This window comes from Rhopalosiphum padi, chromosome 4, assembly GCF_020882245.1.
Source record: "Rhopalosiphum padi isolate XX-2018 chromosome 4, ASM2088224v1, whole genome shotgun sequence".
NCBI lineage: Eukaryota > Metazoa > Arthropoda > Insecta > Hemiptera > Aphididae > Rhopalosiphum > Rhopalosiphum padi.
In genome coordinates, this window is record NC_083600.1 from 20,084,838 (window position 1) to 20,102,315 (window position 17,478).

Below are 17,478 nucleotides of genomic sequence, written 5' to 3' on the forward strand. Positions count from 1 at the left end.
AATAAAATATAGCAATTTAACTTAAAGTGAAAAACTACACATATACTTATGAAATTAATTTTAATTATATTTAGAAACTGTTCACTTCATAATGTTATATGTACATAATAAAATATAATTTTTTTTATTATTATGATCATTAAAATACATTTTAATATAATAATAAATATTTTTAAAACATAATATAATAAAGCTATTAAAATGTTTACAGACTTTTATATCAACATATATTTTCAAATCCAATATAAATCATACTAATGAATAGCATTAAAAAATTAGCAATTAATATATTATTATATCCTAGGTATTGATAAATTCCTATTTATAAATATCTATTATATATATTTATACTACATTTAATTTTTACTTAAAGAATAAGTTAATTCAGTAACGACAGTTGTTAGTATTATTGAGTATATATTTGATAGATTATCAATCATTGATTGTACCTTATTTCAGTAAGTATAAAATAAGTGATGTATCATGAACCAGTCTGAAATTATTTATTTTAAATTTTTATTTTATTTTATTTTTGATACTGAAAACACCAGTAATATCCTTTTTATATTAAAACTGAACTATATTAAAATATATTCAATACGATTTATAATAATATCATATACTTACAATTATAAACATAATATTGTATTTAATAGAATTATTACTAACACAAATTGTAAATGAGAATCATTAATATTAGCTCTTAAGGTAATCGTAATACAACGTAAACATAAACCGATCTTATGGCATGGTTAAATCTTTAATCAACCTATATATAATTTGAATAACTTAAATATTAAGTATATTTAAAATATTATAATATATATACCAGGTGATTCAAAATTTATGTTACAGCTATTTTTTAAGTAATATAAATATAATTTTTTTAAATATTTAATTTTACATTATTTTGAGTAGTTAGATAACAATTTATTTAAAATATAACATAATAACATATTATTTATCAACTTGAAAAAATGTAATATAATTTACGGCTTTTAATTGTTAATTTTTTTTAAGCTTTTACTTTGCTTTATAACATACATTTTTAGTTTTACATTCTACAGCATATTATGTGGAATTTGTCGTATAAAAATCAAATTTTTAACTAGTAGGAAATTCTCATTAGTCATATTTTAAATTTAAATGAACAGATACGTGAACTTATATTTTACTGTGTGCCTTTTTTCTACTTCACTAGGCCCATTAAAATTTTAAATTGCTTTAGTTAATGTATTTCTATCGCCAAAATTTCAAAAGTTTACCCTAAACTACCCCTAAAAGACTGTAAAAACATAAAAAAATGGATATTATTTTAGGTTTTTCTAATTCAAATAACTTTCGTATTATACTATAATTTATTCTATTTTGTATATTTATAATATGATAATATGGATATGATATTTATTTTAAATCAATTAACATACATTTTTTATTATGTTTATAGTATATATGTATAATTAGTTTAAAATAATTGTTTAAATAGTTATCGGTTTATATACGTTACGTTAGATGATGGTTATAATTGTCACTAATCACATTATATTATGCCACCTTAAGAAATTTAAAAAAAAAGATGTTGAAAACATTTTTTTTTTAAATTTAATCGATACTAAAATAATATAACTATAAGTCAATTCGAAATAAAAACAGGCTTCGGCTGGGACTAGTTTACGTCGGGCGGCGGTCAGACAACACCCTTTAATCAACTCAACCGATACAACTATCTGTACGCCCGCTGTGTAGTAAAGCCACTCCAATGCGCACAAGTTGGTTGCCGAAGCCTGTTCTTATTCCGAATAGTGTATAATTATAATATTAATCATCCCATTAATGCTAGGAAGGTATTGCACGGTTTAGATAGCAATATACACGGTGAACAAAAAGACAATTAAAAACCATATTAATTAAATTATGATTAATATGAAAGCGATTATGAATTATTAGTGGTCGGCATAGGAGTGGTAGACGAGCCCGTTATTGTCGATGGACTCCTGTACAAAAAACCATTGTCGGTCGATGCACCGATCCCACTGTGCCCGTTGTAATGTAGAGGAGTGGACTCGGAGGGCCTGAAACTCGATCCGGACTGCAACACATCGCCGTCCGGTCTCCTCTGTAAGTAGTCCCGCGGCTGGTCGTTCCATCCATTGCTGGACTGTCCCCTATAACGCGAACAAAACACTATGATCAGCATTTCGCACAGTACCGTGTTTAGGACTTTTATTAAGTTTAGTACGTCGGTATGTGTAAAAAAAATAATTTTAATATGCCAACATCGAATTTATGGTTACATCCGAATTATCCATTTCCATAACTAATAACTCGACATCTGAATATTGGAAAAACACGTTGAAAAAAAATCAAATCGCTTGGACCAATTCGTACATTATTTACAAAAAATAACAATACATGAACCGATTCAGACATTTCATAACTTCTAGATCCGATACAACTTCATCGCAGCGCTTTATAGTTCCTTCAAAATTATATCACGCGTTTTCATTACGAATGATTCCAAAAAACAACTCATCCGAACAATTCATAATAATCTCAAGGTTCTGGATTCGAATGAATAATATATATATATATAGGAAGGTACCATCACGATTACAAGTGTAATAACAATATTCCTGCTGTCTCGTATAAATTTAACGGTCCGCTGGGCCGATGATACACACGTGTTATGAATTGACCTTTCGGGTTGGCGACCGACGTTCGTTGGTTGTTCAACCTTTATTGTTTGTGTTAGGCAAAGAATCTCGTATTTGATAAAAAAAAAAAAAAAGAACAATAATAATAGTGAAAACATATATTATTATAGTTTCGAGTATACCAGAAACCTTGCACAGTGAATACACATACCGGAATCGAGTCAAGGGGAAATAGTATACGAGTATATTATTTGAATAACATTCAACGTAATAATATTATCTAACGTAGGTTATCGTTTCTGACATCTATTCGTAACCACCGTGTTTATTATTTACCATAACAAATACCAAAATCACAAAAATATCGATAAAAAAAACAAACACGTTTGAAGTAATGCAATAATTACAAATTCGATGTTCATATAGATTACAATACACAATATCAAGTGTTTGTCTTACAGTGACATAAGGTAATGCTAAGTAAAAATGTCTACACTCATCTAGTGAGCTATACCTGCAAAATAGCAGATACAGTCTCACGTTAAGTACTCAATATGTTGTGTTGTAACAAAAACATGTTTAAATGTTGGAAAAAAGTGGTGGCCACACGCATATCCAATATATTATAATATAATATATATATTATTACCTCATGGAATTAGAATAATAGTCCCAATTTGACGCGTATCCTTTTCCATAACCCGTCTGCTGTTGTGAACCATAGACTTCGTTTCCGTTCATAAATGGTCTTTCGTTGTTATATCCCGGTCTGTTGTTCATATGCGGTCTACCACCATCGTTATCTGAATAACCACTGAATTTATCAAACTCCTGTTTTTGTGAAGCATACTCAGATGCCATATTATTTATGGATCCCGCGTACGGTCTGAAAGATCCATAGTCTGATGTGTCTCCTCCACTACCGGGTCTAGAAGATCCATACCCATCTGGACGAGAATTTACATATCCACCTGGACGAGAAGATCCATAATTTTCAGGTCTGGGATATCCATAACCTTCCGGTCTCTGAGATCCATAACCTTCTGATATTTGAGTTCCATAACTCTCTGGTCTCGAAGAACCATAATCAACCGGTCTATGAGTTCCGTAACTGTCTGGTCTCGAAGAACCATAATCAACCGGTTTTTGGGTTCCATAACTATCTGGTCTTGGAGAACCATAATCAACCGGTCGCTGAGTTCCATAACTGTCTGGTCTTGAATTACCATAATCGACTGGTCTTGCAAAACCGTTTCCGCCAGGCCTGTCATAACTCACTGAACCACCAACTACACCGCTTAATTGTTCACTAAACGAATTTTCACCCCAATGCTGAGTGGGTCTAGAAGCAATCACTGGGTATCCAGGTTTCTGAGAATCCCACGCTGGAGGTCTGGGGGTTGTAACTTCAAATCCAATTGGACGTGATGTACTCTGTACATCGATATGTGGACTAGAACCGTAATCGTGAGTGGTTGGGGATCCGTAGTCTTGCGCATTGGTAGTACCGTAATCGTGTGTGGGTTTACCGTAATCATGTATTGGTTTATCATAGCCATGCAAAGTACCATAAGGCCTGCCATGGTCGACATTCATCGGTTTCAATCCGTAATCTTGACTTGGTTTGTTATTATAATTCTGTCCCCCGTAACCATAACCATTTCCATATGAAGTACCATAATCATTGTTGCTATTCCTGTCAATGTATTTGTACCCGTTATTCATTTTTACCACCTCGTACGATCCGGAACCTCCCCAACCCATATAAGGTTTCTTTCTGTCCAAATTATTTTCGTAACCGGTTCCCTTGTTGTAGTAATCGTTGTCATCTTTATCATTTGCCTGATGCGAACCGTATGCCGTGGGAGGTTTGCCTGACTCATATTTTTTCGGGCCACCAATCCATCCGGCTATTACTCCCACCTTTTTGCTGGCCTCGTCCCAGCCGATGTCTTTAGGTGGTTGGCTTTGCCAATATCCTGATTCTACTTTCACTGGATATGCTCCTTTGATACTCCACCGATCGTTGGACGGCCTATGGTAATTATTTTGCATGTGTGTTCCGTGTCTGTCGGGAATATTGGAAACAGGATACGACATTCCTTGATAATATCCACTACCACCATTACTCGAACCACTAATACTATGTCCGTAGCTACCACCTCCGCTGATACCGTCTCCATAGTTACCGCCCCCTCCTATTACACCTCCATATCCACCACCACTACCACTACCAATACCACTTCCATACCCACTGCTGCCACTAACGACACTAACTTTTTTGTTGTTGTGTCTTCGTTCCCATTCGGGACTTAAATTATCGTAACCATTACCTCGGTAATTGGGATTTTTTATTTGACTGTCTACGTTATGGGCATTGTAAATTTGAACGTGATTATCAGAAATGTGACTATTACCAGCGTAATTTGAACTTGACATATAACCGTTGCCAGTAACATGACCGACCGAGTTATAACCATTGGGCTGACTATTCGTATGGCCGCGATTGTCATTTCCATAACCATTACCTCGGTTATCGGAACCATAACCGGCGTATCTATTATCTGAGCCATGCATACCCGCACTACCCCGATTATCCGTCATGTAACCGCTTACAGATACTCGATTGTCTGACATGTAACCACTGACACTAATACGATCGTTTACATTGTACATCCCACTGTCATGGGATTGTGTCGCATACTGAGATCCGGGCAATGGTGGTGGGACATTCGTACAACGGCTACAAGGATCTATAGGTTGTCGGCTGTCCCAACCGTAAGAAGATATCCCACCGCGGGTTGTCCATGTTCCGCTGGCAGTGGTCGTAGGATAATTCATCCCGCTGCCATGATCCACCGAACATCCAGCCCCAGTCGTTTTATATATAAGTTGCAGCAACAACACACAATTGACCACATAGCACGAGCTCTGAAAAATATCATTATTGTTCAACGATTATTAATTTAATTTATTAATGTCAACTTATTTTACGAGTTTTTAATGATCAATATATACCAAAATAGAAATTACTGTTATTATCGTATACTAAAAATTAGAATATTTAAATAGAATTACATTGGTTAGTCACTAAAAAATATATTAGAAATTACACTTAACTATATAAGTATCTAGGTATACTTAATATAAAATTAATTTCAGATACATTTAATTTGAAAGTACGTAAAATACAAGTAGGTATGCTTAAGATTATGTTAACAAATGTAGAATACTCGAACTCTAAAGAGGAATTGATGACATATATTATAAATGGTTTTATTTAATAATGTACCTACGATATTCATTATTCAAAGTAATATTGAATCATTTTAATATGTTTAATATTTAAAAAATCTTAAGGTAATTTAAGCGTTTCTCATATCTCCAAACTACGAATTTACTGTGCACCTTATAACCGTACATAACATCTCATATTTACATTATTTTAACCATTCATTTTTTATTATTATTATTATTTATCTCTATAACGTTCATATTATTTAAATGTTTTAAACTAACGCTCTATTAATTCATAATTTTATTTTTTTTTTTTTGTTATTTGGTACACATTCTGTACATTTATTTAATTTTTTTTATACTAGTATTAAATTTCTTTTTTTTTCAAAATCTATATAAACCAGTTATTAATCAATAGAAACCATTAAGTTTTTTTTTTAAAAAAATATAAATTTTAATGTCTCATTATAATTAAATATATATTTTTAAATAATGATCAACCATATGGTCAATATAATAAACCATAATATAATATATATTATAAAAATATAAAAACAAAATTATGTTACTTTTAACTGTTAACAAAAAAACACTAAAAAATCAATGACTTGATATTTTAATCCATATTCTAAAACAAATTATTAATATAATGTTATGAATATATAATCATATTACCATTAAAATATATACTATATAGACATAATGTTTCCTTCTTACTTTTTTAAAAACTTTTTATCATATAAATAACCTAATGGTAGAACAAATTGGTTCGATTAAGATGTTCGCTGCAGTCTTATGGAAAACCCGGAACTATAACTTTGCAGCAGTATATCATAAAAAACACGTGAACTGTGAAGTATTTAATAGTATAATTTAAGTATCTAATGTCATCGTCAAGATAAATGAATCATTATCTTTATAAAGAAAAAAACATTAAGTGACACAAAAAGCTGTCTAAATTATTTTAAACGATTCATCTATTTCGTCATTTTAAGATTCATAATATGTATATTGTATATGATACAATTATTTAAAAAAAAACTGAATATTTTGAACTACATTAGGTATTTTTAGTTTTAAAATTATAAGTATCAAACATTGTGAGCTTAACCAATCCATATAGGCTTATTAAATTGTATAACTCAATTATAATTAAATTAAATTCGTATTATTTTAGTCATTTTGTTCGTTAATATTATCAAATACACATTTTAATTTTAGAATGGATTTCAAATATTAAAATTTCAAATAAAATATTATATATTATAAAAAATACTTTCAAGCAAATTCTCATTTATTCTTATTACGTTCAATAAATTATAATGTACATTGTTTTCTATGATTTGTAATTATACCAACCTGTTTATTTTTTAATTCTATAACGACATAAATATTATATTTCTGGTATCATCTTTTATCATTAATTTTGTTTCATAAAAATGTAAATATAAGTTACGTAAGTAATTGTTTATTTAATTTTAAATGCATAGTACCTACGCAGTTTTCTATCAGATTATAATATTATACTCTTTGAAGAAAATAACTTTTAAATAATATCCAACACGGCATAGGTATACTAACAATATTTTCACAAAGCCATATCCATGCCCTTGGGTTGCAACATTGTATATTTGTATTACAAGAAAATATTTATTATTATATAGCACTAGTACTAAACATTTTTAATTTCCGTCCGTACAACAAACTACTCAACCAATTATATAGTTTTTTTTTTAACTTTTATACGATATCTAATGAATAATTATAATATAAATTATCACACATTTATTAAAGAATTTTCAGCGTTCGCAAAAAGACATTTATTCTTTTCCGCCAACAATTATATAAACAAGAACATAATAACACACAGATATAACAAAATAATTTATTGTTAATGAATAATGCCCATTACATAAAAATAACTAATTATTCTTATCTACGTAAAAAAGTTAGGCAATCGTCATTTAATTTAGAGTGACACATTAATATTATTTGCATACGTTATGCTTTAATTCGTAGATCAAAATGGAAAATATCTAAGCCCGTACCACCAGTTTTGGGGTGTAGCTCAAATTTAATTACAAGTTATTGTAATATTTTATATTTTATTGTAAATAATTATTTATACGCAATTTAAGTTCCTTTTTGTAGAAAAATTACTAAATTACTCGTTATACTTAGTTTTTTTAATAAAAAAATCAATAAATTGGTAATATAATATATACATTTGTTATATAATACAATTTTCTGACCGTACCTAACCTTTTTGTAATAACTATTTAACAAAACAGTTTAATTTTTAATTAGTAATTAAAAAAATGGATCGTTATTTAAAATAAATTTTAAAACATAGAATAATTTCCTAAACAATTGTTGTCATCTTTAGTGCTTCAATAAATAATTTATATAAATGTATATTGTTGATTATCATTATTTAGTTAATGCATTAACCAAATAATTATTAAGCTCCAATAATGTTTTTAAAATAAAAAGTAACTTAATTTGTAATGAAATTCATTTTTTTAATGATGGTAGGTACTTGACCAAATAAGAAATAACTAACAGTGATAAAAATATATGATTTAAAAAAATGGGATATAAACACTGAAAATTCAAATTATTTCATAAAAATTTTTCTTAGTATTGACATTTTGATAATGATTAAACTAATTAAAAATTACTTAATCACACGTGAAAACTACAAAAATCTATTAAAAAATCTCAAAAATGATTAGAGTTCGAAATTGATATAATAAAAAATTTGTTCTTATTCCCCTTAAACCTAGAAAAATATCATCTTAGAACCATCGATATTACAATAAGGGCAAACATCACAGTTGATTTGAACAGTATGATGATTATTAGCAAAAGCGGGAAAATATATTAGACATAATAATTTTAACACAAAAACTTAACTATACGAGTACATGGCTAACACATCAGGTATGGCAAAGACAAATAGGTACATATATAATGAAATTTGCATTCAATTTATTTAAATACCTAAACTACATATTATTATAACAGTACGTCATTAAAATAATAATAATGTATTTTAAACACAAGTGGAATCAAAAATATAATAATACGAAGTTGTTCTTACCAAACCGTTTTATTTTGATAACCAATTTGGTTTGTTACCGAATTTCAACATATGGATGCCATTGATTATGCGATATAATGTACTATATAAATGCAGCGTTATTGGCCCAATTTATTCGTTGGCGGCATTAATAAGCTACAGGATTTTTAAAACGTCTGCTTTCGTTTATTATTTAAAAATAATAATAGTAATAGTATTTCCCAGAGAGTAATATATTATAGCTACTGCTTACACATTTCCGTCGGTTATTTTCCAAATTCATTAAATCCACAGCGTCAGACTTAATGTATTCGTAAAAAGGAAATTACCGTTAAAGCGTAATTTCACGCGACTAACACAAACACAGAGTCAAAAGCTAACTTAATAACGTATTTATTATAATAAAGTGACGCTCTCTCAAAAAATTGACTATGCATACTGATTAGTTTATAATATTATCTCAGACAACCATTCAATTGAAACAATCTCTTCACACTGCCACCGTTGAATATTTATAACGAATCAATTCGCGGTGGTTGCAATGTTGCAAATTATAATTGCACGTTTATAAGATAAAAATGAAATTGTAGTTCATCTTTGTTGAGATCCAAAACGAGCATTTCGCAAAAGCAAAGACAACGGATTATTCTATTCAGTGGCCTGCAATTCGAGCGCTAATCAACGCTACTTGAGTGCGCAGATCTCCACAATCGATTATTATTAGCATTGTCATCGCCATAATTTCAGCACGTAACATAATAATATTAACATCATTACGATTAATACCGACAGGTACCTCTGGTATATACTATTGCAATATTGCGTACGGCAAAATAAATTAGTAATAATCGACTATACACCGTGGCAATGGTACATGACTAGGTAATCACGATTATAGTAATAATATAATATTACCCACGTCGTTACAGTTAACCATCACAAGGTTCGTGACATATTAATATACAACACACACGCCACATGCATAGTATAATAATATAATTTCGTCCGTACGCGACAATGACCCGATCTGGTTCAAAGATTACTGGTCGAATATTTCACCTCTTTGTTTCGTCTCTAATTGTTGGGCAATTTCCTTCCTATTTGTTTATCTTTTTTAGAAAATTTACAAAAAGACAATGCTTTCGTCCTTGGAGTGGTTCGTAAATCGCAACTGATTTGAGTTTTGTTTTATTTAAGGATTAATGACGCGGCCTAGCGCAATCCGTGCGCTGCACATGACGCATTTTTTTGTTTGATTTTATTCATCAGCAATAATGATTATGATTATGCCTAAAAGCATTTAGGCATAAGAGACAACGATCTACGATTTGTTTAATATATTACTCAAGTATAAGAGCAATATAGTTGTTGAAACAAATACAAATTACAATGTTTTCAATATTACAACAAAAATCCAGCATTATTGTTGCAGTTTTCAAAATTGATAATAATTTCTATTGCAATCGTAATAACAATCCTGTACACACAGTCACACAGGTCACAGACACCATAGAGTAATTGAGTAATACACGAAAGTATTTAATATATGTAAATATATTAATACATTGCCAGAAAGACGCTGAAATTAGGTATAGGACACAGGTCGATAATTTCACAGTAATAATGTATAAATGTGTAATGTGGGAAGTTGATAGTCATAGGATGGGTGATAAATAATTATGAATTTATTACCTGTTAATAATTCCAGGATTGTCAAAATATTTATATCTTCTGCAATAAAAATCAATGTTTATACGTCTTATATTTAAAACACTACGTAATGGTCATTAGTCATTACTAATGACTAATTATTGTAATATATATATATATATGTTTCTTTTCCAAATCAAATATTGATTGCAATATATTATCAGTATATTACTATTAACGTTAAAATGCAGAAGTTTTTTTCAAATTATATTTTCTAAATGGAATTTTTCCCTCTATTAAATAAATAAAGAAGTATATGCCTTATATCGCATATTGACTACTCAATATACGGTGTCTGTGTTGGCACAAAGTTGAAATTATTAAAATATATTGTTCTACTGTATGTTATGTATTATGGCGTTAAAAGCTTTCCTTATAGAGCAACGGAGTTGATGAGATTATGAGAATGAATAGTTTTAGTTTAAACTTGGAACGTTCTTGATTATTGTTTTTGCTGTAGCTGTTTTATGCGAGCATACTAAGTCTGAAACCTGTGTTGCGTACCTTATATAATATAATATAAATTGTAGCGTGCGTATGTTATAATTATAAAGGTCAACTGATGGAATTGGCATCCAAAAACGACAAAACGTTCGTGTTTATATTGTACATTTTTTTTAAACAGTTTATTTTTTAAGTATTTGCAATTAATATATTTATAAAGAAATAGTATATTATAATTTATATCTAATAAGACTAGCGTGAATGTATTACGTCATATTACTGTTGGTAAAATCTATCTTACACTTTATGTGATAAATTTAGCCTATTTTTTATTAATTAAATGGATGTTAGTTAATGAAATTGAAACAAATTTAAAAGCCTGGTTAGGATCTTAAGGTTAACAATTTTGCGTTAAACATTGTTTAGTTATGCGATTTGTATAATTTGTGTGTAATGAAACTTGGATATTCTTATTAATTGTTTTTTCAATGTATTTATCTACAATATCTGTTTATATTGTCATGCTTTTTGTGTAATATATATATATATATATATATATTACCCTTAGCATAGAAAAATACAGAATATACAATATACAATATTCTAATACACCAAATTTATTTAAAGATTAAAATATTAATACTCATACTTGATCTATATGATTTCAATAAATACACATTATAGCACCGTATAAACACTATAGTTTGATAATTATTATTTTTTTTTTTTTGGGGGGGGGAGGGGGGGTTAAAGTATCAAAAGTTTACTCTTTCTAAAATAGTACGCAATATTTAAATATTATCTGCTTTCCATTTGTTTCAATCCTAAAAGAATATAAAATAAATAGATTTACTAAACCAATTTAGTTTATGTTAGACTGTCACGTCTTTGTCAACATAACGACAAATGCTATTAATTCAACACCAATTTACAGTTGTTAAATTGATAAATAACAAAATATTGATAATACTTCGTTAACATTTAAGATGTTTTCCTTAAAACGAATAATATTTATTTTTAGGAAACTAATGATATCCAATAACATTGACTATGGAAATAGTAGCAATGATGTAAAGATTGATTGCAATGCATTTATTCAATTTATTGTAATAAGCTATTGATTTTAAATCATTTTGTTATAAAATTAAGTACTATTTTTCATTAATTCAACATCATAATTATGCGTAAAAATGAAGATATTATCTTTTGTTACTTCTAAGTCAGTTGAAAATAAAATAAAATATTTTTTTCTTTATTTTAAAGAAAATTGAATAATGACATCAATGGATTTGCTAAAATTTGATTGTACATATATTTTTATTCTTAAATTAAAGAAAATATTTTTAAATTGATTTTGTTATCTTTGAAGTGATGAAATTTGTCATACATTTTAAGAAAAAAATAAAATATTAAATCAATGGTATGAATTCATAGAAATTAAAACCGTATTTTCTCTAATTCTACACTTATTACAAAAAAAAAATACCACAAGACTTTTTATTATAAATTAAATTATGTGGTACGGACTAAACAGACTAGGGAGCTAATATTTGTAACAATAAAAATATTTAAATTGGGGACAAAACTTTAAGGCTCTTATTTATTGATATAATCCACAATAGTATTAATCATTAGGTACCATTAACTTATATTAGAAACCTAATACAGTACAAAAATTAATAGAATGTATAATATTGGCGACCAATCCAATTTCGCCTTCGAGGAATAACATTTTTTTCCTGATATTGAACAATATTATCTATATCTATACTAGGTACTTAATCGATGAAAAAAAACTTTAATACGTTTCAATGATAGAGTATAAAGGTCCTATGCATAAAATAAAATAAAACACTCCTCAATATTATACATGCAGTCGAGAACAACTGTTTAATTTATAAAAAAATGCGGATTTTTTTATTTTAATAATAACGTGTATTCAAATCAAAAATGCAATAATATTTTAAAAAGAACGTTATTAATCTGTCTCTACATAAACCTATATATTTATTCAACCGTTTTAATGAAAAAAAAAAAACAACGAAAACATTTTTTTTTTCAATACAATTCACCCTACAAGTATAGCATTGGATTTAGCATCCTTCGCTTGCATAAAATATAACCACAAACTAAATCTACACTTAGAAACATCACATAACATAAATTTAAATCTGAATTAACAATAACTGTAAGACGCAGTATTTGTATATTAAAAAAAATCAGGGACAGTCGCTTTACTGTATACTTGTATGTATCATTGTACAGTAGATCATTGTAATAGATATGTTAATTTAACATATAATTATCAATCATTAAATGCGAAAATTTTGAACGGAAACGTTTTGTCAACCTATATTTTTAAGGATATTTTATTTAATATTTATATTACAACATTTGTTATTGATTTTTCTACTGGTATAATACTGTTGGTTAAATTATTTTTGCCACAAAAATATCTCATGATAATATATTATTATATAGTAGCTAATAAAATCTATAATAATATTAGCAATCACATGTCAAGGCCATGTTTAAAAAATTGGCACCCACAAAATAACCACCCAATTATACAAATAAAAATAAATATATTATATATAACAAAAACAATTCTTATATCTAATGAAATGAATTTAAATCACTAAAAAATTACGACAACAATTTTTAATTTTCTTAATGGATTATGACTGAGAAAATTATTGAATTATATTATTATCATAATTAATGGTTGGTTGAGGTTAAACCACTTTCGAGGTTTAATATGGCTAGGCATTTTCACTAATGATATATCTGTAATTAATATACTCGTAATTACAAAATTATAAGTTTTGGTAAAAAATTAGATGAACAATATTATTAATTTAATTAAATCACATGTTAATTGAGAATAAATCGAAAATTTAAAATTCCTACAAATAACACAAAAATGTCGAAATATTTTTTTTAAAAAGTAGTATTATCTTCAAGCAATTTTAAGATAACTAATTATTTTTCACAGTTATTTGTTTTTGAATTACAATAAAAAAAAAAAATCCTATTTCGAAAAAACTAATTTTACGTAATTTGCATTTTATTTTACCTTTACATAGATACCAAATAAATGCAATTTTCTACCTAAAATCAATCTTGAAGTTGATGAATAAAATATAATTTTCAAGTGAATTTAGACGCAAAAAACAATTATTTTTAAGCCAATACATCTTATCAGCCTACTCAGAACTTAAAGTATGGTGTATGAAAACGACTTGATATATTTTCACCACAATCTTGTCTGATATTTGCTGCCCTGATAAGTTACAATCGAAACAAGTACACAAACAGTTACAATAAACACCACTTTCATTGTTTAATGTATACGCAAAAATAAACAATATAGAATAACTGTGTAATAGGATTATAAAGACTATGAAAACAAATTTGTGTACTAATTTATTTATCACCAAGTTATTTTGTTTATTTTATTTTAATTAAAATCATATAGATTTTTCCTTTAATATTATTAAAACAAAAACTGTTTTATATCTTATACATCACAATGTCCCACTATGTTTTGGTTATTCTACAATATCCGGGAAAAGTGTATAATTTTCCATATTGTCCATTGAAATTTTACATTGTATATGACAACGTTCATTTATTCACTTTTTGACGATAACATACATAGATTCTTAGAATGTTAGAATGCAAGATATTTATATTATATAATTGAAAGTTTCTTTTTCAATGCATAATATTATCAATATGTAGATTTTAAAGAAAAAAGACTTCGTCTTTAACTTATCATCTTACATTACAAAGAAATTAAAATAAGGTAAATATATTTCCCTGACACCCACGCTTTAATTTACAGCTTATATACTAATAATAATTGAAACTATAATTTGCTACATATTATGTATATTTTATTAGTCTTATTTAAAATTAAAAAAAATTTGAGACGGTTAGAATTTTTTAAGAAGCTATTAATATATACATTTTATATATTAAAAAAATATAAATATAAAAATCCAATCTAGGACTAAATTCGTGTAAAATTTACAATAAAAAGATTTGGTTGTCGTTTGAAAAATCAAGCTTTTATCACTACAAGACACCCTTTAAATGTAAATATAAAAATGATAATAGATAGGTTATTTATGTATACCTATAAAATAACCAAAATCAAGGTTTGTAGAAATTCATTACTATTGAAGAAAATATAGCGGCGAATGTTTGATTAATTATATTTTATAATACTATTGCGTGATGAAAATATTTAGTAACCAATCTCTATTAACGTCTATGTTTATACTATATAGCCTAGGTAGGTAGGTACTTAATTATACATAATACAATATAATAGAATAGGATATATTATTCTGGATGTCATTCGATAAGTCGAAAATCGGAATCTAAATTACTCGTAACATCTTTCCAAGTCTCATTGTAAAAACAAAACAAATACAAAACGCATTATAAGTTTGACCAAGGGAAACTTCAAATCCGACCACGGCTTATTACTTGTGTGTATACAATATACCCTCAGCAGAACTCCAATGTTCGTTTCGGATGACACAGATTTCAACGACTATTTTTGTACTTAGTACGTAACTAGTTACCCGAATACTGAACTCGAAAGAAAAGATAGCGTTCCATATTTATACATATACATACATATGTATTTATTTAATGTCCAATTCCTATACTTACTATCTCGAATCTAATCTAACATTTTAAAACAAAATTTCAAATAAACATTCCTAAAACTGTAATAATATAATACTGAATTTCGTAGCCAGTTTTAATAAAAATCGTGAAAGATTCAGTCGACTATAGGTATATGTAGTATATTAATGATTGCACTTGTCCGCTGTTATCCATGATTTAGCCACCTTTCCAGTTTTATTTAAATATTTATTTAAATAATAATGTATACATTTAATTTTATCACTTATAACTTATAATGTTTTTCAGTTTTAATACAAAAAACACGTCGTTGAAAACATTATTATAAAGGAAGATGATTCGCGTTAGATTGACCACACGTAATAATAGTTCCTATTTGCGTAGATACTCATAGTTTTGCCATTTCTTTTACAATTATAATGTACACGAAAATGATATTTTCTGCAACCAAATAAAGAGATTAATTGGTTAGGTTAGGGTTAGGTAATTGATCAGTACTGGGCTTAAGAGAGCTTCATCTCCCATTCCTCAAAAAAAAAAAATACAAATATCTTAAAATATCATAAAACACCTTAAATTAACAAGGATTAAAGTTAATCAAATCCAGAGCCACATTGTCCAAACGTATTAAAAGGTGTAGAGGAGAATAATTATAAAGGTAATTAGTGGTAGAGAAGTGTAATAAAAGGAGTGGAATATCTCAATGGACGAGAAAGCACCCTAAAGTTGATAACCACCAACAAAGTAGGTGAACTATTTTTTTTTTTTAAACAAAAAGGATCAAAAAATACAAAAACCAAACATTCTACTACATACTTAGAAATTTTTGATCATTTCAAGGTAAGTAGGATTTACGACAATCCTCTTTCGCGAACTTTTCAGAAAACCTGCTCACATCTTAAGCCTCGAGATAGGATAGCCCATAAAAAATTAAACCATCTGCAATAGGAGTCATCAACCTTTTCCAACAAATGAGCTCTATAATAAACATTCTAAGTATCAAGTATTCAAGAGATCGACCACTATTTATTCCGGTATATTAACAAGTTAACGACCCCTGATCTACAGGTTTTCATCGGAGTTTTCCGCACGATTTTATAATACTATATAATCAATAACACAAATTAATCACGAATATTATTATATCGTACAGATATTGAGTACATAAAATCATATAACACAATAATTATAATAAGACTTACACTTCGCAGCCACTTGACGTACATGATGATAACGGCAAAGTTGTAGGTACGAAAAAAATATGCGGACCGGCGACTATAATATTATATAATATGGTGAACGAGCGATCGCCGGCGACGTACTGGTTCTGCGATGTACAAGCACAGGCTTTGAGGCAATGCTAATATTCGCAATTAATTTGTATGTGTGTGTGTGTGAAGAAAACGCGAATAGAGTACATACATGTGTATATATATACACGACCAAGACTTATAGGACTAAGACGATGACGAGTGGGCATTGCCGTAACGGTTCAGGTGGTACGGTGGCCTCGGCGGTCGTCGTTTCTTCGTCTTGGCCGTTTCCTCGGAGGCCCGCGCGTCCGCTCGACACAACGGCACAGCACACTGCACATTATAATATTCTGCACTGCCGGATGATAATTACCGGTCTGCCGCTGCTGCGGGTCTGTCGTTCTCGTAATATTCGTGTCCGCCATAATAATAACAA

At 28.5% G+C, this 17,478-nt stretch overlaps 1 protein-coding gene across 1 annotated transcript; it reads right to left on the minus strand.

Annotated features, from left to right (window-relative positions):
• Positions 1-499: 499 nt before the first annotated feature.
• On the minus strand, positions 500-17,257 carry LOC132929995 (ice nucleation protein-like). Its single transcript, XM_060995653.1, has 3 exons — positions 16,992-17,257; positions 3,304-5,585; positions 500-2,165 (listed from the first exon to the last, which is right to left on the minus strand). Exons 1-3 carry the CDS (start codon positions 17,013-17,015, stop codon positions 1,934-1,936), a joined length of 2,538 nt encoding a protein of 845 aa, XP_060851636.1. The 5' UTR covers positions 17,016-17,257; the 3' UTR covers positions 500-1,933.
• Between the last annotated feature and the right edge of the window lie 221 nt (positions 17,258-17,478).

Coding starts and splice junctions, on each gene's coding strand:
- LOC132929995 (XM_060995653.1), bottom strand. CDS start 17,015: ATGTACGTCAAGTGGCTGCGAAGT. Junction 5,586..16,991: donor ACGTCAAGTGGCTGCGAAGT/GTAAGTCTTATT, acceptor GATATTTTTCAG/AGCTCGTGCTATGTGGTCAA. Junction 2,166..3,303: donor TATTATTCTAATTCCATGAG/GTAATAATATAT, acceptor TTCGCGTTATAG/GGGACAGTCCAGCAATGGAT.